Source organism: Rhinoraja longicauda, chromosome 15 (genome assembly GCF_053455715.1).
Source record: "Rhinoraja longicauda isolate Sanriku21f chromosome 15, sRhiLon1.1, whole genome shotgun sequence".
Lineage (NCBI taxonomy): Eukaryota > Metazoa > Chordata > Chondrichthyes > Rajiformes > Arhynchobatidae > Rhinoraja > Rhinoraja longicauda.
This window is the reverse complement of record NC_135967.1, coordinates 50269498-50296415: the sequence shown is the minus strand read 5'-3', so window position 1 is coordinate 50296415 and position 26918 is coordinate 50269498. Positions and strand designations below refer to the sequence as shown.

The 26918-nt window shown below is 48.3% G+C and overlaps 1 protein-coding gene across 2 annotated transcripts; it reads right to left on the bottom strand.

The window, feature by feature from the left end:
* Positions 1 to 10822: 10822 nt before the first annotated feature.
* On the bottom strand, positions 10823 to 22932 carry LOC144600457 (interferon-inducible GTPase 5-like). 2 transcript variants are annotated; one of them, XM_078412074.1, is made up of 3 exons: positions 22820 to 22932; positions 18459 to 18594; positions 10823 to 14800 (listed from the first exon to the last, which is right to left on the bottom strand). In XM_078412074.1, the coding sequence occupies exons 2-3, from the start codon at positions 18476 to 18478 to the stop codon at positions 13597 to 13599; spliced, it is 1224 nt and encodes a 407-aa protein (XP_078268200.1). In that variant the 5' UTR covers positions 18479 to 18594; positions 22820 to 22932; the 3' UTR covers positions 10823 to 13596. The 2 variants fall into 2 exon arrangements, with proteins under 2 accessions (XP_078268200.1, XP_078268201.1); XM_078412075.1 differs by having other exon boundaries at positions 22824 to 22932.
* Positions 22933 to 26918: the final 3986 nt, after the last annotated feature.

The window sequence follows — 26918 nt, the reverse complement described above, 5'->3', positions numbered from 1 at the left end:
AGAGGAACGGATCGGGCCAACACATGGAGACACAGGCCCAGTGCAGGGGAGTCGAGAACCAGAGGACATAAGTTTAACGTGCGGGGAATGTGTTGCCAGAGGAAGCTATAGAACGGGGTGAAATTATGACTTTAGTAAATATTTGGACAGATATATGGATCGGAAGTGTTTGTGGGCCATGGACTCAATGCAGGTAAATGGGTCTAGCCCATAACGGCAGCTTGATCAGTATGGATGAGATGGGTCGAAGGGCCTAATGCCGTGCTGTCCGGCTCCGTGCCTCTATAACTGGTGTTTCTAAAGTGATTTTGATTATCATGTACGTGCACGCTTGTACTCCATATTTGGATCAATGTTCACAACTCAAAATACTGTCGATTCCATCATTCCCGTTGCGATGAAGGGATTGAATCCCAAACGCCAGCTCTGTTTCCCTCCCCACACACTCCCTGACCAGCTGACTTATTCTTTCCGAAGAGAGAAAGACACAAAAAGCTGGAGTAACTCAGCGGGACAGGAAGCATCTCTGGAGAGAAGGAATGGCTGACGTTGGGGTCGAGACCCTGCTTCAGTTTTTGTGGCTGATGCCTCCACATGTTCTACGTGAACTGACTGGAGACAGCAGGGTCTCACCTGCAGCGGCCAGACAGCACTGATGCACATCCGCTCAGTGCCTGGAAAGCTGCAGTCTCGGCCATCGCCTGCAGGTGGCAGGTGTCTCCCACTCAGCTCCACTGGGGCACAGTGCCCAGCATGCGAATTGTCCATGTTTGCACATCCAAGAGCAAAGGGAACATAGAAACATAGACAATAGGTGCAGGAGTAGGCCATTCGGCCCTTCGAGCCAGCTCCGCCATTCAATATGATCATAGACAATAGGTGCAGGAGTAGGCCATTCGGCCCTTCGAGCCAGATCCTCCATTCAATATGATCATAGACAATAGACAATAGGTGCAGGAGTAGGCCATTCGGCCCTTCGAGCCAGCTCCTCCATTCAATATGATCATGGCTGATCATCCAGAACCAGAACCCTGTTCCTACTTTCTCCCCGTATCCCTTGATTCCGTTAGCCCCAAGAGCTATATCTAACATCCCCCACATCAGATTGGGTTTTGAAACATAACACTTTAATTGTCAAATCCTCAATAAATGTCAACGCGGCCAGATTACCTAAACATCTGGGAACCCCATTCGTCACCGGACCACTTCAGTGCAAACCAAAGACAAGGCCTGTGTGCGGTCTTTCACTTCATGGCAATGACAGCAGACACCGCCCCCCTGACGTCACACACAATAGTTATTTAAAGCTACAACATGGAACAGGCCATTCGGCCCAACTAGTTGATGGCGATCATTAATCTCACCTTTACACCAGGTCTAAGTTATCCCACTTTCTCACCCACTAGGGGTAATTTACAGAGACCAATCAACCGACAAACCCGCACGTCTTTGGGATGTGGGAGGAAACCGGAGCACCCAGAGGGAACCCACATGGTCACGGGGAGAATGTGCTAACTCCACACCAACAAGAACCGAGGTGAGGATGGAACTCTGATCACCCGCGCCGTGAAGCAGCAGCTCTACTGGCTCTGCCACTGTGCTGCTCCATTCTCCACATCAATGCCCGGCTTAGGGAACTGGATTGATTACAGGGCCGTGCGACCTGGCAGTGATATGCAACCTGTTCCCCCGGGGAAATATCTGTCCCTATATTCAGCATGTTGAAACACAACCGGATCTCACACGTTAACTCACACGGATCAGCCGCAGTCATTTTAATTAATGAATACCAATAGTCAGCCTTTATATAGAACTTTTATTGTGAACTATTTGCACTGAAGCAAAGCTCTTAATTTACAATAGACACAACTCTACTTGTCTAAACAGTTGAAATGTTCTGAGCCATCAACAGCAACAGTATTACATATCATGTCAAAGAGTCAGAGTCATAGAGTGATACAGTGTGGAAACAGGCCCTTCGGCCCATCTTGCCCACACCGGCTACACGAGTCCCACCTGCCTGCGTTTGGTCCATATCACTCCAAACTAGTCCAATTCATGTACCTGTCTGTTTCTTACACATTGGGACAGTCCCAGCCTCAACTACACTCCTCTGGCAGCTTGTCCCGTACACCCACCATCCTCTGTGTGAAAAGGAGATGTGTAGGAAGGAACCGCAGATGCAGGTTACACACCTTGCACCCTGGCAGTCTGTTGTCTGTTTTTCTTTTTTTTTGTTTATGTCGGTGTTGGGACGGTTTTTGTTTCTGTTTTTGGCTGTGTATGTGTGGTGGGGGTGTGGGGTGGGGGGTGTGGGGTGGGTGGGGGGGGCGGGGGGAAACCTTTCTTTTATTGGGTCTCTTTCCCGGGGCGCGGCTCGGCTGCGGGCCTTAACATCGCAGGTGTGGCTGCGGGACGTTTCAGTGCCCGGTGTGGCTCAGCTGCGGGACGTTCAGTGCCCGGTGCGGCTCGGCCGCTGGACTTAACATCGCCCGGTGTGGCCGCGGGACGTTTCAGTGCCCGGTGTGGCTCGGCTGCGGGACGTTCAGTGCCCGGTGTGGCTCGGCCGCGGGACGTTTCAGTGCCCGGTGTGGCTCGGCCGCGGGACGTTTCAGTGCCCGGTGTGGCCGCGGGACGTTTCAGTGCCCGGTGTGGCTCGGCCGCGGGACGTTTCAGTGCCCGGTGTGGCTCGGCCGCGGGACGTTCAGTGCCCGGTGTGGCCGCGGGACGTTTCAGTGCCCGGTGTGGCTCGGCCGCGGGACGTTTCAGTGCCCGGTGTGGCTCGGCCGCGGGACGTTTCAGTGCCCGGTGTGGCCGCGGGACGTTTCAGTGCCCGGTGTGGCTCGGCCGCGGGACGTTTCAGTGCCCGGTGTGGCTCGGCCGCGGGACGTTCAGTGCCCGGTGTGGCCGCGGGACGTTTCAGTGCCCGGTGCGGCTCGGCCGCTGGACTTAACATCGCCCGGTGCGGCCGCGGGACGTTTCGGTGCCCAGGGCGGCTCGGCCGCGGGGCCTTCCATCCCCTTGCGGGGGCTGTGCGTGTCGTTTGCCTCGGTAGGGGTCGAGCTGCCTGTGCGGGGGGAAGAGAGGGGAAGTTTTGTTGCCTCCATCACAGTGAGGGGGTGTTTGAAGTCACTGTGATGGATGTTTGTGTTGGGGTCGGGTGTCCTGTGTTCTTTTCTTTTTTTGCTGTATTTTGTGTGACTGCTGAAATTTCGCTCGGTGTTGTGCCGAGTGACAATAAAGTGTTGTTATGTTATGTTATGTTATGTTATCACTTCACTGGTCTCAGTCTGTTCAGGTCACCTGTGAAACAGCCAGCGTGGTGGTGAGCGGGTGTATTACACTGCCACGCCACTCCGCCCAGTGGAACCTCACCTCACTATCACCTCACTCTTCCTCCTTTCATTCCCAAGGAGCTTGCATCCCTGGTCCCTGCCGATGGTCACATTGTGCAAACCACAGCAACCTTCCCGAGGGAATGTCCCTGCTGGCGGCGCACAGAGTGGATGTAAGGAGAGCAGTTTAATTCCAGTTTCCACCCGGCCTCACAACAGTCTCCTTCCCCACGCCTGGCCCAACACCACCATTCATTGTGTTCATGGCTGATCATCCACAATCAGTAACCCGTGCCTGCCTTCTCCCCATATCCCTTGATTCCACTAGCCCCCAGAGCTCTATCTAACTCTCTCTTAAATCCATCCAGGGATTTGGCCTCCACTGCCCTCTGTGGCAGAGAATTCCACAAATTCACAACTCTCTGGGTGAAAAAGTTCCTTCTCACCTCAGTTTTAAATGGCCTCCCCTTCATTCTAAGACCCTAGTTCTGGACTCCCCGAAAATTGGGAACATTTTTCCTGAATCTAGCACGATGGGATCAGGGATCCCGGCCTTTCCCAACCGGTTGACGCAGTCACTCCGGATCTTTTCCAGTTCTGCATCTTCATCAGATTCCCCCCCCTTCCTCCCGCATTGCATTAAGGTCAACATCAATGTGAGAGCGAACAAAGTAGAACCTCTTCCCCAGCCGCTTAATCTCCTTGGCAGGTTTTGCATCATTCTCTATGAATCGAGTAGCTGTCACTATGATGAAGGCGGATTTTCCTGCACCTTCTCTCCCGTCACGGCGATGTTCAGCTCGGTCTTGTCCAGCTCTTTCATCTTATTCTCTTGCAGAGGTTGAATCATTTCCGCACCACCCGTTTCGGAGTCGGACTTCAGTTTGCTGAGCTCATCCTGTGTGAAGTCTGTGGGGGTCTCAGACTGAGCCGCCTGTTGACTGAATGGGCCAGCGGTGGGCGAGTACAGCGGCGTGGGGCGAGTACAGCGGTGGGGCGGGTACAGCGGCGTGGGGCGAGTACAGCGGTGGGGTGAGTACAGCGGTGGGGGGCGAGTACAGCGGTGGGGTGAGTACAGCGGTGGGGTGAGTACAGCGGTGGGGTGAGTACAGCGGTGGGGTGAGTACAGCGGTGGGGTGAGTACAGCGGCATGGGGTGAGTACAGCGGTGGGGTGAGTACAGCGGCGTGGGGCGAGTACAGCGGTGGGGCGAGTACAGCGGTGGGGTGAGTACAGCGGTGGGGTGAGTACAGCGGTGGGGGGCGAGTACAGCGGCATGGGGTGAGTACAGCGGTGGGGTGAGTACAGCGGTGGGGTGAGTACAGCGGGGTGGGGCGAGTACAGCGGCGTGGGGCGAGTATAGCGGTGGGGTGAGTACAGCGGGGTGGGGCGAGTACAGCGGTGGGGGGCGGGTACAGCGGTGGGGTGAGTACAGCGGTGGGGGGTGAGTACAGCGGTGGGGCGTGTACAGCGGGGTGGGGTGAGTACAGCGGTGGGGTGAGTACAGCGGTGGGGCGTGTACAGCGGGGTGGGGTGAGTACAGCGGTGGGGTGAGTACAGCGGTGGGGTGAGTACAGCGGTGGGGGGTGAGTACAGCGGTGGGGGGTGAGTACAGCGGGGTAGGGCTAGTACAACGGTGGGGTGAGCACAGCGGGGTGGGGTGAGTACAGCGGTGGGGGGTGAGTATAGCGGTGGGGCGTGTACAGCGGTGGGGGGCGTGTACAGCGGTGGGGAGCGTGTACAGCGGTGGGGGGCGTGTACAGCGGCTGGGGGCGAGTACAGCGGCGGGGCATGTGTTTTGCGGAAAAATATGAGGCAAAATCGGAATGGAGGAAATGAAATAAGAAAGCGGAAACTTCCCGCCAAATTCGGAAGGGTTGGGAGGTCTGTGAGAGAATATTATTCAGGTGAAAGAAATGAATTGTTGGAAGTACTTCGCAGTAAGTGTTCCTATCCAACACATCCCCAATCTCAGGGATTTCTCGTCTTGAGTGTTTTTATTTCGGGCAGTAATTTTTCCACTGACATACAGTTCTACGAACATTAATGAATGAATTGACGAGAAAGATAATTTCTTGTTGCACCTTATTATTTTTACTCATTTATGTTTGGTGACGGTCGACACATTGTTCGGAAGCTGGGTACGCTCTAATGCCGATGGGTGACTACTTTAATGCTGCTTGGTTCTGTGGCATTTGCCCACAAAGGGACTTTCTGATTCACTGTTACGTTCTGGTCTGAGCTAGACGCAGCTCTAGTTGGAAAGAGCTTGGAGAACATGTGCTGGGGTAATATTGGGAAGGACAGGTTGTCTTTTAAGCAAATACACAGAAAGGGGGGTGGGTATCTGGAACGAGCTGCCAGAGGAGGTATTTGAGCCAAGTACCATGACAGCATTTAAAATATATTTGGACAGGTACATGGATAGGAAAGGTTGAGAGGGATATGGGCCAAACGTGGGCAGGTTGACTAGTGTAGTTGGGTCATCTTGGTCGGAAGGGTCTATTTCTGTGCTGTTTGCCTAGATTAATCTGTGAAAGGTTGAACAGCCGAACATTTAATCCGCTGCAGCACAAATGTAAGAAAGTGGGATTTATTTTTAGAGAATATACTCAGAAAGATCTTGACCAGATGAATGTGCAGATAATGATTCCATTGTGGGAGAAACTGGAACTAAGGGTCACTGATTTAAAATGCAGGGATGCCCATTTAAAAAAAATGTAGACAGACCTAAAGCCACGATTTTGGGAAATAAAGATTTGATGTTACTATCAGAACAGCAGCTAACTGTTTTAAAACAACAGCACATGGCAAGCAGCGGATATGTGTTCCCGGCTCCTACTCTGAATTTAGATGATTTTATAATCCTTTACACACTCTGTAAATGTGCTCAGTCTGCTTGGGCTGTGGCAATCTTCTACTTCTTCATCTTAAGCCCTTTGCTCCTCTCGGGATCGTAGGCCATTGACAAATGTCCTCCACCTCACTCGGTTGTTAACATAACATAACATAACAACACTTTATTGTCACTCGGCACAACACCGAGCGAAATTTCAGCAGTCACACAAAACACAGCAAAAAAGAAAAGAACACAGGACACCCGACCCCAACACAAACATCCATCACAGTGACTCCAAACACCCCCTCACTGTGATGGAGGCAACAAAACTTCCCCTCTCTTACCCCCGCGCCCACGGACAGGCAGCTCGACCCCTACCGAGGCAAACGACACGCACAGCCCCCGCAAGGGGATGGAAGGCCCCGCGGCCGAGCCGCCCCGAGCACCGAAACGTCCCGCGGCCACACCGGGCGATGTTAAATCCAGCGGCCGAGCCGCACCGGGCACTGAAACGTCCCGCGGCCGAACAGCGCTGACGATGTTAAGTCCAGCAGCCAAGCCGCACCGGGCACTGAAACGTCCCGCGGCCGAGCCGCACCGGGCACTGAAACGTCCCGCGGCCGCACCGGGCGATGTTAAGTCCAGCGGCCGAGCCGCACCGGGCACTGAAACGTCCCGCGGCCGAGCTGCGCCGGCGATGTTAAGGCCCGTAGCCCAGCCGCGCGATGGAAGGCCCCGCGGGCGAGCTGCGCCCCGGGGAAGAGACCTAATAAAAGAAAGGTTTCCCCACCCCACCCCACACCCCCACCACACATACACAGCCAAAAACAGAAACAAAAACCATCCCAACACCGACACAAACAAAAAAATAGAAAAAAAGACAACAGACTGCCAGAGAGCCGCAGCCGTTAGGCGCAGCCAACTCCTCCCTGTTGGCGGTTCTTGCGAGATCTCCCCAGTTGAACGCACTATTTTTTATTTTGGCAACATTGGCAGCCTTGCCAACCTGGAACATGGTCCGTATGCTCCATGTCCCCACAAGGATAGATTTATTTGGCGTCAGAAGGTGTGTCAGCTTCCCAGCGCCCTTGCGGGTTTGGCTGGGAAGTGTCATGTTCCCCGTCGCTGGGGAACATTCTTCAACCAAGTGTGTCATTTGGTTTTCATTCGTCAAAGTTTCTGTAACTCATACTGTTTTCCAGGGGGTGGGGTAGTTAACCCCACGCCCAACCCCCAACATGGAGGATCAGGGACTGCTTCGTCTGCCCCCTCACCCATGACCTGTCCGGTTTGGTTCAACCTGCGCTGTGGCAATCTCGTGGTTGTTAAACACTTAATTTCCTCTTCTCACCTTTTTTTAGTTTCCTTCACCCTGACTCTCAGTCTGAAGATGGGCCTCGACCCGAAACGTCACCCATCTCCAGAGATGCTGCCCGTCCCGCTGTGTTTCTCCAGCATTTTGTATTGATCCTCTTTGTCAGTATTTAATTGTCTATTGTACACCATGGTGCATTTACATGCAGGTGTGATGCCGGTTCTGCATCCATCATGTCTGTTAGTTGCTGAATGTATTAAGTCTGTAAATTTAATTGAGGACTTTGGATCCTTTTCAGGATATAGAATAAATTGGAACAAAAGTGAAATTATGTCGATAAATCCAAAAGACTCAACACACCTCCGGAAATTCCCTTTTAAAATAGCTACAGAAAAATTCAAATATTTGGGGATTGAAATTACTAGAAATTACCAGGATATGTTTAAAGCCAATTATAATCCCCTACTTAAGAAATTAAATAATTTGATTAAATTCTGGAAAACACTTCCGATGTCCTTAATAGGCAGAATAAATGCTATAAAAATGATTTTCTTACCACAAATCCTATACCTATTTCAATCAATACCTATATATCTTCCTAAAAGGTTTTTCAAAAAATTGGACTCAGACATTACAAATTTTATATGGGATTATAAATCCCATAGAATACAAATAGCACACCTTAATAAACGAAAAGAGTTGGGGGGGTCTAGCGCTCCCTAACTTTATGTATTATAATTGGGCAGTAAATATTAAAAATATGATTCACCTGCTGGACAATTCTGCCCATCAGGCGGCCTGGATCTTAATGGAAAAAGGGGACTGCTCCCCGAGTAATATAGGAGCGACTATCCTCTCACCAATAAATCTGAATAATAAAAATTATAATAAAAATCCAATTATACATAGCACAATTAGAACATGGAAACAAATAAAACAGAATCTAAAATTAAGAAACTTATCTCTTTTAATACCAATAGTCAATAATCCATCGTTTAAACCATCAATTATAGACAAATCATTTATACAATGGGAAAGAATGGGAATCAAATCGCTCGAAGATTTGTATGAATTGGGAAAATTACTATCATTTCAACAAATACAACTGAAATATAATTTGAAAAATAACCAATATTTTAAATATCTTCAAATTCGTGATTATCTGAAAAAATATACAAAAGATTATTATAATATGCCTTCCGACTTACTGGATGAAGCAATGAAGACAAAGGCGGAATCAGCTAATCTAATATCGTATTTATATAATATCATTTTAAACATAGCAATACCCACAACAGATGGAATTAGAAGAGACTGGGAACAAGAATTAGCTATAAAAATTTCAAAAGAGAGTTGGGATAATCATTTACTACAGGTGCATAAATGTTCGATCAACGTACGACATACGCTCATCCAATTCAAAACATTACATAGATTATATTATTCAAAAACTAAATTAAATAAAATCTTCCCGAATGTTTCACCAATTTGTGATAAATGTCTGTGTCAAGAAGCTACTATAGCGCATTCTTTTGTTTTTTGTACAAAAATCCAAAAATTCTGGTATGAAATATTTGATATTTTTTCAAAATTAATCAAAATAAAACTGGTACCAAAACCAGAATGGATCATTTTTGGAATATCGGAAGGTAACCCTGAATTAAACGTGTTTCAGAAGAATTTATTTAATTACGGGCTAATAATGGGAAAAAAGCTCATACTGAAATTCTGGAAAAATGCGCCCACACCAACAATAAAAATGTGGATATCAAATATGTTTGAAACACTACATTTGGAAGAGATGAGATTCCTCTTAGCAGGTAAAGCAGACCAATTCCAAAAGACGTGGTCTACGTTTCTGGACCTATTACAAGCATGAGGTGCAATAGTAATTTTACAAAGAAATAAATAAATAAATGGTATCAGGACCTGGTAACGGGAGGTAAAACAATAAAACAGACTTGGTTGGTAGTCCCCTTCCTGCGGAGGTTAATGTTAATATAGAGCGATTGTTTCTACCTTTTTTTTTTTTTTTTTTTTTCTTTCTTTTCTAGGGTCTACTTTCTTACTTTACTTCCTTCTCTAACTTCTTTTCCAAGGGGCTTTCTTTTCCCAACACTCTCTTGCACTTCACGACTCTTGCGCACTTTCTTTCTTTACTTCTTTACTTCTATCTTTTTCTTAAAGCTCAAAAAAAGGAAGCGGTATAAAAAATGTATTAAGATATACCTGTTGTATTATTGTAATTTACCGTACTTTTAATAAAAAAAATTAAAAAAAATAAAATAAAAAAAAGTCTGTATTGCTGGAGGGATGCATTGCATTGCAACAGCGCTGTCAGAAGTGTTTCTCAACACCAGCCCCGATATGATCTTTGCAAATTTCTTCGTATTATTCCTGATCACATAATTTAATCAGTCACACATTGTGGAAATAGGTCATTCTGCCCAACTTGCCCACAAAATACTCAATTGTGCTTTTTATTGTCACATCTGTTAATTGTTAACACAGTGAAATTAGTTTCCTTCACACTGACCAACATGTCCCATCTACACTAGTCTCTCTTGCCTGTGTTTGACCCATATCCATCCTAACCTGTCCTATCCATGTACCTGTCCAAATGTTTCTTAAACATTGCAATAGTACCTGCCTCAACTACCTCCTCCGGCTACTTGTTCCATCCACCCACCACACTTTGTGTGAAAAAGTCACCCTTCAGATCCCTATAAAATCTTTTCCCCCTTCACCTTAAACCTACGAGCTCTGGTTCTTAATTCACATACTCTGGGCAAAAGATTCTGTGCATCTACCTGATCTATTCCACTCATGATTTTATACATCTCAATCAGACCATTATACACCTCTACTAGATTAGTCCTTTACCCAAACTAAATTCAACACAACTCTTAAATGATCTGTTATTTCATTAATTAAGGGAACCAATTTGCTCAGTGGAAAATTTAGAACAGTCTGCAGTCTGAATAAATTACGCCTGTCTTCATTTCTTTAAGTCCCCCATATCTGTAAAGTCTTTATGACGAACCAATTTTTAAAATATTTTATTGATTACCACACAATACCCTGGATTGCATCCTCAATATAGCAGATGACTTTGACTTGTACAGTCTGTGGAATGAGGTGCTGCCCATTGATTAATGTTTGTAAATACTATGTGCATGAGTTGCATGGAATCTTGTACTCTATGGAGGACCTTGGCAACCTGTGGAAAGGTGCAATGCATTTTCGCAGGACACACAACTCTCTTGGTGTTTCTCGAGATACATTGCGCTGTGCAACCAAACGTAAGAAAAACGTCAGACCACAATATTTCCATTTCTATTGAAGTTTTATCTTGTACAATCGCAAGGCACAGATATGTATTTATGAGAGAAATATTCGGCATATTGTACGTTAATCACAGAGCGCTTTTCAATTATACAGATCGTGAACATACATTGCGCTGAAAATCAGAATTAATACAGTTCATAAGTTCGAGGAGCAGAATTAGGCCATTCGGCCCATCAAGTCTATTCCACCATTCAATCACGACTGATCAATCCTTCCCGTTCAACATGCGTTAAATGAGCATTTACAATTCAGATTTTAAGCTACGCATTATTTTTACCCAATGTAATGGCAGTTTCTATACCTTCCCAAAGTCCAACTTCGATAGCCATTACTGCTCGGGATGGAATGGAGGTATAGCTTACGCACGCATCGCACTCTGAGATAACAAAACGAATCTTCCAAACATCTTTTCTTGATTTATTGGTCTTTATTAAAGTAGCACAATCAAAGAGTAATTCATAACCTTTCGTCCTTATCAACTGTTTGTTCATCAAACAACACAGTAACATTCATATAGTCGTTACCGTGTGGTTCTTGCGAGTGTAGCTGGCGTGAGTATGACTGGTGCGAGCCTGCTAAAGAACTGTATTCTCTCCAACCTCCGAGACTAAACTGACCCACAATCTCTGTTGCTACGTTAGCCTCCTCCCTGTAGACACTCCCCATTACGTATTAAATCACACCCACAAACATGCAAAAAAGGCATAAACTAGAAATATTAAACATAGCCATAATACAATAACAGTAACTACATTAAGCATAAATGGCTCCTACACCCAATATAATTCCTTTCAAGAGATCATAATATTTTGTCATGTTATCTATTGATTTTTGTGTTATAAATTCATGGTTTTTACCTGTGCTAATAAAAATGTCGAAAGATTGTTTAGTTGTGTTGCATAATTATTATCTATATAATTATTAATTCTACCCCCATCTCCACGTGTTAATATAAAACTCTAAAGGGAGAACAAGCAAGAATTGTTTTACCATTTTAATAGTTCTTCAATTATTCGCAATGGCATTGAAGGTTTTTAAAAACCATGACAACTTCTTGCGTGTGAGATGTGCATCACATATTGGTAAGGATTAGAAACATAGAAAATAGGTGCAGGAGGAGTCCATTTGGCCCTTCGAGCCAGCACTGTCATTGTGATCATGGCTGATCATCCACAATCTTTTTAGTAAATTCTGTGATTGGGGCTTCTTCATCATTGTGATGCAAGGGAACTTCAACACGGACTGCCCTCTGTACACAGGACCTTGCCAAAAGCCACTGGTGCCAACTTCCTGAAGTACAATTCATTCACACATCCGACTGGTGAAAATTCACAGGTCAATGAGACAAGAGCCTAGCGGTGAAAATCTGACCCAACTATAAACCTCAGAGGTTTGTAGGGATGATGGATTTGCATTTTTCCAATAATTTGTGTGCTTTACTACACCTATTTTTTGCTAAATATCCCCAGCGTTCCAGCTGCATTTTGATGCCTGTCAAATTGGCTGCATACTGTAAGGTGCTGTTGATTGGTACCTGGCAATGGTGCAACGGGTAGGTCTGCTGCCTCAGTACCAGAGATCCGGGTTTGATCCCTACCGAGGGTACAACCTGTGTGAAGTTTGCGTGGTTTCCATGTGACCATGTGAGTTTCCACTGGGGTGCTTAGGTTTCCACCCACATCCCAAAGACGTGTTGGATTGTAGGTTAATTGACCTCTGTAAAATTGCCTCTAGTGTGGAGTGAGTGGATGAGAGAGTGGGGTAAAGTGGACATAGTGTGAAAGGGTGATCAATGGTCAGTGTGGAATTGGTGGGCTGATGGACCTGTTTCCATGCTGTATCTCCAAACGGAAAGTTCACCAAACTGTGCCTTCTATCGGCACATACTTAATAACATTTCACCTTGATTGTTACAGAGCTTCTGAATTTGTGGAAGTAAAACCTGTCCATCTCACTGGTGGTTCTTCGTCATCATAAATATATTATCCCTCTTCTAGTTATCCAGCAAGATTTGGCATTTGACTTCTTCAGTCTATTGATTACTTTCAATCTATTGAAAGTAAGCATGCAGGTACAGCAGGCAGAGATGAAAGCTAATGGCATGATGGCCATCACGTGAGGATTTGCGATAAGGAGCAAGGAGGTCCTACTGCAGTTGTGCAGGGCCCTGGTGAGACCGCACCTGGAGTATTGTGTGCAATTTTGGTCTCCTAATTTGAGGAAGGACATTATTGCTCTTGAGGGAGTGCAGCGTAGGTTCACCAGGTTAATTCCCAGGATGGTGGGACTGACATACGATGAAAGAATGGGTCGACTGGGCTTGTATTCACTGGAATTTAGAAGGGTGAGAGTGGATCTTATAGAAACATATAAAATTCTTAAAGGATTGGACAGGTTAAATGCAGGTAAAATGTTCCAGATGTTGGGGGAGCCCAGAACCAGGGGCCACAGTCTAAGAATAAAGGGGAGGCCATTTAAAACTGAGATGAGAAAACCTTTTTCACCCAGAGAGTTGAGAATTTGTGGAATTGTCCGCCGCAGAAGGCAATAGAGGCCAATTCACTGGATGAATTTAAAAGAGAGTTAGATAGAGCTCTTGGGGCTGGCGGAATCAAGGGGTATGGGGAGAAGGCAGGCACGGGTTACTGATTGTGGACGATCAGCCAGGATCATGTATGGGCAAATGGGGTCAGTTGAACTTGGCATAATGTTTGACACAAACACTGTGGGCTGAAGGGCCCAATCCTGTGCTGTACTCTTCTATGTTCTAATGTCAAACGCTACCCTCACCACCCTCTCCCCGCTCTCCGTCAGTTCCTTCAGCGCATCTCTCAGGATCTTGAAGGTCATGAGAAACGATGAACCTGCTCCAAAAATGGAGCCGATGACTGGGATAAAGTCTAGAGCTAATTGCACGGCTGAAACCGTCACAATAGCAGCTCCCCAACCTATCCTCATAATTATATCTGGAGTTATTTCTCCCAGCAGGGGAGTTTTTGCTGCTGCTTTCAGCTCCTCCATGGATTTACCTGTTCTGTTGGCCAGTCGCTGAAGGGAAGTGTCATTAAGACCCAGGCATTTCCTGAAATGGATGATTGCTCCAATCAGTATGGGAGTGTCACACGCGAGAGAGACTCCAGGGACAGGGATGGCTCCTACTCTTCCCGAGAGGATCGCCCATGCCCAGATCTCCTTCTTCAGCAACTCATTTTTCTTCTGAATAATCTCCACTCTGAGGTTGGCAAGGGCCAGGACAAACTTCCTTTTCTTTATATTTGGTAAATCACCTTCCAGTGCTTTATTCAACTCACCAAAATCATACTGATGCTGTTCAAAACTGGATATCAGGAACACCCTGGGATCAGTGATCCCGACCTTCCCCAATCCACAGAGGCAGTCACTCCGGATCTTTTCCAATTCTGCATTTTCATCAAATTCCTTCCGTTCCTTCAACACTGAATAAAGGTCAGCGTCAATCTTCGAGCGAACAAAGTAGAACCTCTTCCCCAGCCGCTTAATCTCATCGGCAAGTTTTGCATCATTCTCTTTGAATCGAGTAGCTGTCACTATGATGAAGAAATCGTATTTTTTAAATTGCATTTCCTTCAGATAGGATCCTGCCTCGAATTGTGGAGATCCGATCCCCGGCTGGTCCCAGTAGCGGACATTGGGCAGATTGGGATGTGTGTATCCGGTTGGCTCCTTTGTAGTTTCTATGGTCCCAGTCGCAGCCGCTCCCTCATCTGTGCAACAAAGCCCTCTCATGGCGTTGATGAAGGAGGATTTTCCTGTACCTGTGTCCCCCGTCACGGCGACGTTCAGCTCGGTCTCGTCCAGCTCTTTCATCTTCTTCTGTATCATGAGTTTAATCTTTTCCACACCACCCGTTTGGAAGTCGGACTTCAGTTTGCTGAGCTCATCCTGCGTGAAGATTGTGGGGGTCTCAGACTGAGCCGCCTGTTGACTGAAAGGAAACATGTGATGGAACATGACTGAAAGGAAACATGTGTTGGAACATGACCGAAAGGAAACATGACTGAAAGAAAACCATGACAGTTTCCAGTTGAAACAGCATCCAAACACATTGCACATTGCATCATGACCAGATATCCTCGTGTCAATCTGACCTATTGATTGTACAGCAGGCTAAACAAAGCATTTCACTGTACTTCAGTACACATGCACAACAATAAGGATAAACATAGTTATGGTTGAAATGCTTTTCCTGTTACAGAGCAAAGTGCAGTGGGATTATAAGGAGATATATAAAATTATGAGGAACATCCGTATGGTGATTAATCACTTGTCTTTTTCTCAGGGTAGGTAACTAAAATCTGGAGGGTTTCCAGTTGAGGGGGAAAGATGACTGGTGGCTATTTGGAACGAGCTGTCAGAAAAGTGGTGGAAACAGGTACAATGATAATAATCATGATCGTAATTTATTAACCAAGCATGTTTTGCAACATACGAGGAATTTGGTTTGCCAATAAACAATAGACAATAGGTGCAGGAGGCCATTCGGCCCTTCGAGACAGCACCACCGTTCAATGTGATCATGGCTGATCACTCTCAATCAGTACCCCGTTCCTGCCTACTCCCCATTCCCCTGACTCCGCTATCCTTAAGAGCTCTATCTAGCTCTCTCTTGAAAGCATTCAGAGATTTGGCATCCACTGCCGTCTGAGGCAGAGAATTCCACAGATTTACAACTCTCTGAGTGAAAAAGGTTTTTCCTCATCTCCGTTGTAAATGGCCTACCCCTTATTCTTAAACTGTGGCCCCTGGTTCTGGACTCCCCCAACATTGGGAACATGTTTCCTGCCTCTAGCATGTCCAATCCCTTAATAATTTTATAAGTGGTGGAGACAGGTACAATGATAATAATCATAATCGTAATTTATTAACCAATTATGTTTTGCAACATACGAGGAATGTGGTTTGCCTTACAGTCATACCAAAAAAGCACAAGGCAAAGAGTGGCAATAAAGGGGGCTTTTTCTGGTTGGCTGCCAGTGACCAGTGGAGTTCCGCACGGGTCAGTGCTGGGGCTATTAATATTTGGATGAGGGGATCGAAGGCTTTGTGGCCAAGTTTGCAGATGATACGAAAATAGGTGGAGGGGAGGTAGTGTAGAGAAAGCCAGGACTCTACAGAAGGACGTGGACAGGTTGGGAGAGTGGGCAAAGAAGTGGCAGATGGAATATAGTTTAGCAAACTATGGACTCATTCATTTTGATTATAGGAATAAAGGCGTAGACTATTTTCTAAATAGCGAGAGAATCCACAAATCGGAGATGGAAAGGGACTTGGGAGTCCTGGTGCAGGATTCCCAAAAAGTTCATTTGCAAGTTGAATCGGTAGTCAGGGAGGCAAACACAATGGCAGCATTTATTTCAAGAGGACCAACATACACAAACAGGGATTTAATGCTGAGGCTCTGTAAGATGCTGGTCAGGCTGCAATTGGAGTATTGTGAGCAATTTCTGGCCCTATATACAAACATAGAAAATAGGTGCAGGAGGAGGCCATTCGGCCCTTCGAGCCACCACCACCATTCATTGTGATCATACCTGATCATCCACAATCAGTAACCTGTGCCCAACCTCTCCCCATATCCCTTGATTCCGCTAGTTCCCAGAGCTCTATCTAACTCTCTTCAATTCATCCAATGATTTGGCCTCCACTGCCCTCTGTGGCAGAGAATTCCACAAATTCACAACTCTATGGCTGAAAAAGTTCCTTCTCACCTCTGTTTTAAATGGCCTCCCATTTATTCTAAGATTGTGGCCACTGGGTCTGGACTCGCCCAACATTGGGAACATTTTTCCTGCATCTAGCTTGTCCACTCCTTTTATAATTTTACATGTTTCTATAAGATCCCCTCACATCCTTCTAAACTCCAGTGAATACAAGCCTAGTCTTTCAATCTTTCCTCTTATGACAGTCCCGCCATCCCAGGGATCAATCTTGTGAACCTACGCTGCACTGCCTCAATTACAAGGATATCCTTCCTCAAATTAGGAGACCAAAACTGTACACAATACTTCAGATGTTGTCTTACCAGGGCCCTGTAAAACTGCAGACGAACCTCTTTACACCTATACTGAAATCCTCTCATTATCTGAGGAAGGATGTGCTGGCTCGGGAGAGAGTCCAGAGGAGATTTACAAGAATGATCCCTGGAATGAGTATGTTAACACATGATGAGCATTTGACAGCACCAGGCCTCCACCACAGCAGTTTAAAAGAATGAAGGGGAGGCCTCATTGAAACTTAGTGAAAGGCCTGGATAGTGTCAGGTGTTATGGGGAAAAGGTTGGAGAATGGGGTTAGGAGGGAGAGATAGATCAGCCATAATTGACTGGCGGTGTGGACTTGATGGGCCAAATGGCCTAATCCTGCTCCTGTCAGACAATGAACGTGGTCATTTGGAGTATCGCCTGCAGTTCCACTCAACCATCGGAGGAAGGATGCGATGGCCCTGGAGAAAGTGCATACAACGTTTACCAGAATGCTGCCTGGATTAGAGGTATTTGCTATTAGGATAGGTTGGACAAATTTGGATCTTTTTCTCCCGAATGCTAGAGGTTAAGGGGGATACCCAATGGACAGAATCTTTTTCCCCAGGATGGAAATGCCAAAGAATACCTAGCATAGCTTTCAGGTTAAAGGACTAAAGTGTAAAGAACCTTTATAGGGCAAGTTTTTACACTGGAGAGTAATGGGTGCCTGGAACGTACCACATAGGGTGGTAGTGTAAACAGATATGGCAGTGGCGTCTAAGAGGCTTTTGGCGAGGCACATGTGTATGCAGGGTATGGAGGGATATAGATCGTGTTGGCTGATGAAATTAGTTTACCTTGGCATTATGTTCAGCAGAGACATTGTGGGCTGAAAGGCCTGATCTTGCACTGACTGGCCCACATCACGACACTGCAAGTCTGTCCACTAGCCTCAAGGATGGGGTCAGGAATGTTCTGGGTAAAGCTGCAACCACAGATCCATCTTCCCCACTTGCCTGCAATGAGCACAGCTCAAACAACACTGTGCACCGTCCCACACTCAAAATGATCACATCTTCCACGACCAACACACAATGGGTTCACTGTGTGCCAAGCACAGGATGCCATGCTGCTACTTACATGAGCTACTCTGAGAACAACTCCAAACCCCAAACCCTTCACCAACAAGCATTTTAGTGCAAAGGGATGCTGCCACCATTAGCATGCACAGCATGCTGCTTATGAAAGATATCACTATTCCTTCTGAAGGCAGGACTCAGCTATTGAGGAAGTATGACCGGGCCACTTGCTCAGGGCAGTTAAAAAGGGATATGAATTGGTTGTCTTGACTCCAATGTCTACATCGTGAAAAGAGATTAGATGCAAAGAGAATGGACTTCAGTTGCCGATCAACGAGCTCTCTCCTGTAACAATGGGCAATCTGAGCACTGGCCATGCCCTGCGCTGGCAGGTTGTACTGAGGCAAGGAGACGCAGGGAGACAAGGTACAGGGTGACAGGGTGACAAGGTACAGGGTGACAGGGTGACAGGGAGACAAGGTGACAGGGAGACAGGGAGACAGGGTGACAGGGAGACAAGGTGCGGCATGTCCAGACCTACCTGGAGCTGCCTCCTCCCATTTCTGATCTCTGTGCGTCGGTGCCGGCCTGTGTGATGATCCTGTGATCCTCGCGCTGCGCTGAGGTGAGGTCGGGGATCAGAACTCCTCTTCGTCCTTGGATGTGCGAGTCTTCTCCTTCAAGAGGAAAGTAGTGAGAGAGTGAGTGCTGGTTTGTTCTGTACCAGAAATCCCTGAGGCTATTGGGAATATCACCCTTAATCGGGATGGGTTTAATGCAATCTACTAGAAAGTGGGCATGTACACGCTGGAGTTTAGGAGAATGAGGGGGACATCATTGAAACTCACCAAATAGTGAAAAGCCTGTGTAGAGTGGATGTGGAGAGGGTGTTTCCACTAGTGGGAGAGTCTCAGAACTAAAGGACGTTCCTTTAGGAAGGAGACGAGCAGGAATTTCTTTAGTTAGAGGGTGGTGAATCTATGGAATTCATTGCCACAGAAGGCTGTGGAGACCAAGTCAATGGAGTTCTCTCAGGCAGAGATAGATTCTCCAATGTTATGGGTGTCAGGGGTTATAGGGAGAAGACAGGAGAATGGGGTCAAGAGGGAGATATAGATCAGCCATGATTGAATGGCGGAGTAGACGATGGTCCGAATGGCCTCAGCTATTACATCTGATAGAGAACAATGTTACTCACCAGTGGCAAATTCTCCACCATCAACATGTGGCAGGGACTAGTTGGGCCGAAGGGTCTATTTCTGTCCTGCAAATGCTACCACTAAAAGAGATCAATCGAAATGAGCAGGTACCGAAACAATGTCCAGAACCAGGGGGTCACAGTTTAAAAATAAGGGGGAGGCAATTTAGGACTGAGATGAGGAAAAACATTTTCACCCAGAGAGTTGTGAATCTGTGGAATTCTCTGCCACAGAAGGCAGTGGAGGCCGATTCACTGGATGTTTTCAAGATAGAGTTAGATTTAGCTCTTAAGTCTAAAGGAATCAAGGGATATGGGGCAAAAGCAGGAACGGGGTACAGATTTTAGATGATCAGCTATGATTATATGGAATGGCGGTGCTGGCTCGAACGGCCGACTCCTGTACTTATTGTTCTCTGTTTCTATGAGTCTCATGTGGCACCGAGAGAGGTTGGATATTCTGCATGGGGGGAGGGTCCCAGGCCTGTGGACAAGTCTCAGAGAGGGGCAGGCAATGCACTCAGCCTCCTCGCCGCCCACAGGAGACCGCGGTGCTGGAGATTGTTTAGTGCCCGGGACAATCGGGCGGACTGCTAACGTGGCAACAAACACCAGCGGCCACTCGGTAGCTCCCCCATCATGATTCCCAATCTATTTGCAACGAATTATCTGTATTGATTGCAACGCCCCTTCTCTGAAACCACTACCATTCCGAAAATAGAGCGCCGCGCTGGTGATCCGGGGGGGGGTGGGATTCACACAGATGGAATTCTCAAGTGTTGCCGCAGTTTTCCTATTTTCTGTGGGATTCAGTCGCTTTACAGCAGATTACATGGAGCGCTGAGTGGAACGTTGCTGCCTTGCAGCGTGACTCCATTCAACATCACACCATCGCACTGACAACTCGCCTCAGTTTGTGCTTCAATCACTTGTTCCTACCTGCACTCGTTCTGCAAGCAATCGTCAGAGGAGAAAGATGCGGAGCTGAACAGAACAGTTGTGTGGCTCGCCCCTCTCTCCCCCCACTCTCTCTCCCCCCCCCCCCCCCCCCCCGCTCAGTCGCTTGGCCCCTCTCTCCCTCTCTCTCTCTCTTTTTTTCATTCCAAGGACTTTATTCAACAAATACATATTACAGTGTGCCATGCTCTTCCTCAGGACTTTCATGTAGTCGCCCCCCAGGACATCCCAGAAGGCTCTAACAAACTCAACTGTCAGCCCATCCAGCCCAATGATAAGGGGTCATTGGAGGAGTTGACCATCCCATCGTCCGTGAGCAGCTCGACGAGCTGTTTGCGGGCTCCTTGCCCTTTCTCCAGAGAAAGAAAGAAAGATGAAGCCCGGTCCAGATCGTGCAGCATCTGGACTCGCGACCTCACGTAAGGACCTCGGGACCGCTCAAGCTGCAGGTCCCTCAGCGCTTCCTTCCTCTCCTGAAAGTGGATGGAAGTGTAGAGTGACTGGACATCCATGGTAAAGATGAGGGAATGGGGGCCTGGAAACCGGAAGTTATCGAGGAGATGGAGAGCATGTGAGGTGTCTTGGATGTAGGTGGAGAGGGATTTGACCAGGGGGGTGTAGGATGGAGTCGAGGTAGGTGGAAATAAGTTTGGTGGGACATGAACAGGCAGAAACAATGGGTCTGTTTATGGATTTTAGGGAGAAGGTAAAATCGGGCCGTGCGGGGCTGGGGATCAATAAGGTTGGAGGCATTAGAGGGCAGAGCGCCGGAAATGGTGAGGTCCGTGATGGTGCTGATGATTAAGGCCTGGTGCTCGTCGGTGGGGTCATGGTTCAAGGATAAGTAGGAGGAGGTGTCTGAGTGTTGTCGTCTGGCCTCGGTCCGGTAGAGGTCAGCACGCCAGACTACCACAGCACCTCCCTTGTCAGCGGGTTTGATGACTAAGTCAGGGTTGCTGCAGAGTGAGTGGAGGGCTGTACGTTCAGGAGGGAAGAGGTTAGAGTGAGTCAGGGGAGTGGAGAATTTGAGGCGGTAAATGTCACGCCGGCAGTTGGAGATAAAATGTTCTAATGAGTGACGTTGGCTAACCGGGAGAATCCAAGGGGAGAGTCCTTTAGATATGGGAGGGAAACTTCCATTCCCTGAAGAATGAGGACATCTCCAATGACCTGGCATGGAGCACCTCATCATGTGCGCAGATGCGGCATAGATGGAGGAATTGGGAGTGGGGGATGGAGTCTTTACAGGAAGCAGGGTGAGAGAAGTGTGGTCTAGATAGTTGTGGGGGTCAGTGGGTTTATAATAGACTAGATCAAGTGGACCTGTTGGGCCCAACGCCCCCCCCCCCACTCCACCTGGGCACCGTGGCCTTTAACTGTTACTAGGGGCACTGCCTCCGGTGCGCCCCAGACCCCGGCCGTGTTCTCATTGGGAGAACTATCCACCTCACCCACTCCATCCCCCCTCACCCAGTCTATCCCCCCTCCTCCTCCTACCCCCCACCACCATCCCCTCATCACCGACTGCATCCCACCACCACCATCCCCCCTCACCTACTCGATCTCCCCCTCCTCCTCCTCCCCACCCTCCTCGTCCCCCACCCCCTCACCTACTCGACCCCCCCATCTCCACCACCCCCTCACACACTCCATCCCCACTCCCTCCACATCCACCCCTCACCCTCTCCGCCTCCTCTCCCTTCCTTTTCCTCCTCACCCTCCCCCCCCCCGCTCCCCTGAAGCTCACGTCACCCCCCCCATCCCCTCCCCCCCCACCCCCCCCACACGCTCAATACCCGGGGGGGTGAAGTGTTTGTGAGTGTGAAATGTGCGTGTCTGGAGTCACTGGCAATGGGCTGAATACATCACGGGGGGGGGGGGGGGGGGGGGGCGACCAATGTGGACGCGCTTCAACTGCGATGTTGCCGCATAAACAGCGACCTCGGAATGAAACGAAACTGCAACCGAGAAAACAAATATTTCCGAGAAAGGGTGTTTCCTTTACACGCATGCAAGGTTTAGCAAGATAAAAACGAACATACACACACACACACACCACACACTCACACACCACACACACACACACATACCACACACTCACACACACACACACACACCACACACTCACACACACACACACACACACCACACACTCACACACCACACACACACACACACACCACACACTCACACACACACACCACACACTCACACACACACACACACACACCACACACTCACACACCACACACACACACACACACCACACACACACACCACACACTCACACACCACACACACACACACACACACCACACACTCACACACACACTCACACACACACACACCCTCACACACACACACCACACATTCACACACACACACAACTGCTGCCCTGGTCGATCAAACCCAGTGAACACGATTCCAAGCCGCACTTTTGCCAACTCTCATTTCAATTCATCCCGTTAATGAAAACCAAGTGCACTGGAGACGTGAAATAAAAATAACATCAAACGCTGGAAACGTTCAGCAGCCCAGGCAGCCAATGGATCCTGGAGCTGAAACACTCAACTCAGATTTGATAACTTAGAGATAGACACAAAAAGCTGGAGTAACTCAGCGGGACAGGCAGCATCTCTGGAGGGAGATAACTCAGAAACTGATGACAGATTCTCTCCGCGGCTGCTGCCTGTCTCACTGAGTGTTTGAACAGTTTCCAGTGCCGCTGCTCCGGTTCTGGTCCTTACCTACTTCGGTTCAGGAGGAGACTCCGTCAGTGAACGTCCGCTGTGGTCGCCGCTCCAGTGCGCTGTGGTCGCCGCTCCAGTCCGCTGTGGTCGCCGCTCCAGTGCGCTGTGGTCGCCGCTCCAGTGCGCTGTGGTCGCCGCTCCAGTCCGCTGTCAATACTTGTTCCTCTGTCCCTCTCTCCCCCTCCCCCTGCCCAGTTCTCCCAGTCCTCCTGTCTCCACCCATATCCTTTCTTTGTCCCGCCCCCCCTAAAGAAGGGTCTCGACCCGAAACGTCACCCATTCCTTCTCTCCGGAGATGCTGCCTGTCCCGCTGAGTTACTGCAGCATTTTGTGATACCTTCGTGTCAAGTACTTGGATGGATTGCTGCACCTTATCAATAAGGCTCAAGATCTGTGTGGGCTCGCCTGTTGCCGAGTAACTTTACTGTTTACCCGCCCCGGGACTCCAAGCTGTGAGGCTCAGACAGACAGTGCGGAAACAGGGGACAATGACACCTACAATCAGAAACCCACGCAAGTCACAGGGAGAATCTGTCCAGACACCACCCATAGTCGGGATCGAACCCGGGTCTCTGGTGCTGCAGGCGCTGTAAGGCTGTAACTCTGCCGCTGAGCACATTATATAAACAAGCCCAGTCTGGGGTCACTGGCAATGGACTGAATACATCACGGGGGGAAAACAAGACAGGCACAAAATACTGGAGTAACTCAGCGGGACAGGGAGCATCTCTGGATAGAAGCAATGGGTGACGTTTCGGGTCAAGACCCTTCAGAATGAAGTCAGGGGAGAGGGAGTCCACATAGATTCAAACCTCGACTTCAAAACCAACATAAAAAAGGTTTGGAAAGTTAGGAAAAGGGGACGTACAGCGTGATCTGGGTATCCTAGTGCATCAGTCACTGAAAGGAAGCATGCAGGTACAGCAGGCAGTGAAGAAAGCCAATGGAATGTTGGCCTTCATAACAAGAGGAGTTGAGTATAGGAGCAAAGAGGTCATTCTGCAGTTGTACAGGGCCCTAGTGAGACTGCAACTGGAGTACTGTGTGCAGTTTTGGTCTCCAAATTTGAGGAAGGATATTCTTGCTATTGAGGGCGTGCAGCGTAGGTTTACTAGGTTAATTCCCGGAATGGCGGGACTGTCATATGTGGAAAGACTGGAGCGACTGGGTTTGTATACACTGGAATTTAGAAGGATGAGAGGGGATCTTATCGAAACGTATAAGATTATTAAGGGGTTGGACATGTTAGAGGCAGGAAACGTTCCCAATGATGGGGGAGTCCAGAACAAGGGGCCACAGTTTAAGAATAAGGGGTAGCCCATTTAGAATGGAGATGAGGAAAAACTTTTTCAGTGAGAGAGTTGTGAATCTGTGGTATTCTCTGCCTCAGAAGGCAGTGGAGGCCAATTCTCTGAATGCATTCAAGAGAGAGCTAGATGCAGCTCTTAAGGATAGCGGAGTCAGGGGGTATGGGGAGATGGCAGGAACGGGGTAATGATTGAGAATGATCAGCCATGATCACATTGAATGGCGGTGCTGGCTTGAAGGGCTGAATGGCCTACTCCTGCACCTATTGTCTATTTCTATTGTCTATTGGAATAAAGTAAAGTTCAGTTTGGCAAATTTCAGGTTCACCAGAAATTTCCTATCAATTGCAGCAGCATAGGTATACTTCCACTCAATGGTTCTCTCTCACATCACCTAGTATCTGATAAGTTGGTGCTCAACATCGATGTGGAGTCCTGGGAGAGCCTTGCAGCTGACCGTATGAGGTGGAGAGGTGCCCTGAACCAACATCTCAAAATGGGGGAAGAGAAACTGATGAACGCAGCGGCAGACAAGTGGGTACGCAGAAAGGAACGCAGCAACTTCAACAGACCAGAGACCACACACACAAATGTGACCTTTGCGACTGGGATGGTCACTCCCACATTGTTCTCTTCAGCCACAAGCGACGCTGCTCTAGCCGAGGTGTGGAGCAAGCAGCCAACTAGGATGCATCACCCATGGTCAGCCATGACCGAGGGGGCCTAAGAACTGGTCTGATACACACCCCACTGCCTTAAAACCACTGGAATCATTATATAAACAAGCACTTAATACTTTGGACAAGACGCCATTCAGTTTTCATTATTGCCACATTCTAAAGAAATATAATCTGCTTAGCTGGAAAACCTCATCAAATCTAAAAATGTCTGGTTGGTTTATAGGATTCTGCATGGTTTAGCTGCTCCTCCTCTGTCTGGTTTCATCAACTTCAAATCTACTGCAAACAGAGTTACCAGAGGTGCAGCTAGGGGGACTGCACTGTCCCATTCAGGAAAACTGCATGTAGACAGGCTGTCTGTTCCTTCAGAGCATCACATCAATGGTATTCAGTACCACAATCAGTTAGAGATTCCCTATCATGTTATTCATTTAAGCGTAACGTCAAGAAATGGCTTATTGAGAACCAACAATGTCAACACTGATGCCATTTTTATCCAACTTGAACGTGACTTTTAAAACTTAAACTTAACAAATGTAAACTTTAAATTAAGACTGTACTCACACAGTATTTTTACATCTGCTGTTTGGGTTTTGTCTGCTCATTTTATTGCTTTGTACGGTAATGTACTATGTTTTTAACTATTGTACATATTGTATTGTATTTCTTTTCTAGGATGCCAAACAACATCAGGCTGAGGGACTGTCGATGAAAACTAGCTACTCGGCTAACTCGAGTACATTTACATTTGTTTAAATGCCAATGTTGGAGTAACTTAGTGGGTCAGGCAGCATCCGTGGAGAATATGGATAGGTGACGTTTCACAGAGTGCTGGAGTAACTCAGTGGGTCAGGCAGCATCTGAGGGGCAGAGGGATGGGTGATGTTTCAGGGGGTGAGAACGTTCTTCAGATTGAAAGTACGGGATGGGGGGGGGGAGAGGTGAAGAGTTGGAGGCGAGGAAAGACCAGGACTAAACTGGGCTGGCAGCAAATGACCTCAGGCAGGACTGTGCCTGGTTGGCCCATTGCTGACCAGTGTGGGCCCATTGCTGGCCAGTGTGGGCCCATTGCTGGCCAGTGTGGGCCCATTGCTGGCCAGTGTGGGCCCATTGCTGGCCAGTGTGGGCCCATTGCTGGCCAGTGTGGGCCCATTGCTGGCCAGTGTGGGCCCATTGCTGGCCAGTGTGGGCCCATTGCTCGCCAGTGTGGGCCCATTGCTCGCCAGTGTGGGCCCATTGCTCGCCAGTGAGGGTTTGCTCTCTGGAGGGATACAATGGGGTGAACTCTGGATCTGGTTAAACGATGAGGATGGAGGAAGACGGGAGTTTTAGTAGAAGTTAATTTTAAAGTCTGAAGCAGTCTGGAGAAGGGTCTCGACCTGAAACGTCACCCATTCCTTCTCCCCAGAGTTGCTGCCTGTCCCACTGAGTTACTGCAGCATTTTGTGTAGGAAAATAACTGCAGATGCTGGTGCAAATCGAAAGTATCACAAAATGCTGGAGTAACTCAGCGGGTCAGGCAGCATCTAGGAGAGAAGGAATTAGTGACATTTCGGGTCGAGACCCTTCTTCAGACTAAAATTCAGTCTGAAATGCAGCATTTTGTGTCTATGTGAACTGTGCAAGTTGCCAGCCTTCGTTTACGACAGTGGCTTCAGACAGTGACATCTGATCCAGGGCCCGCCGGGACCCACCTGGAAGGCCGGCGAGCAGACCGGCCGCGGGAGGGAGGGAGGGAGTGCACGGCCTGGATGGGGGAGTGGGCCGCTGGAGGCCCTGCAGCAGCCTGGGGCTCAGTTAGACTGGGCTCTGCTGGAGGCCCTGCAGCAGCCTGGGGCTCAGTTAGACCGGGTCCTGCTGGAGGCCCTGCAGCAGCCTGGGGCTCAGTTAGACCGGGTTCTGCTGGAGGCCCTGCAGCAGCCTGGGGCTCAGTTAGACCAGGTCCTGCTGGAGGCCCTGCAGCTGCCTGCGGCTCAGTTCGACCAGACACTACTGGAGGCCCTGCAACAGCCTGGGGCTCAGTTAGACAGGGCCCTGCTGGAGGCCCTGCAGCAGCCTGGGGCTCAGTTAGACCGGGCACTGCTGGAGGCCCTGTAGTAGCCTGGGGCT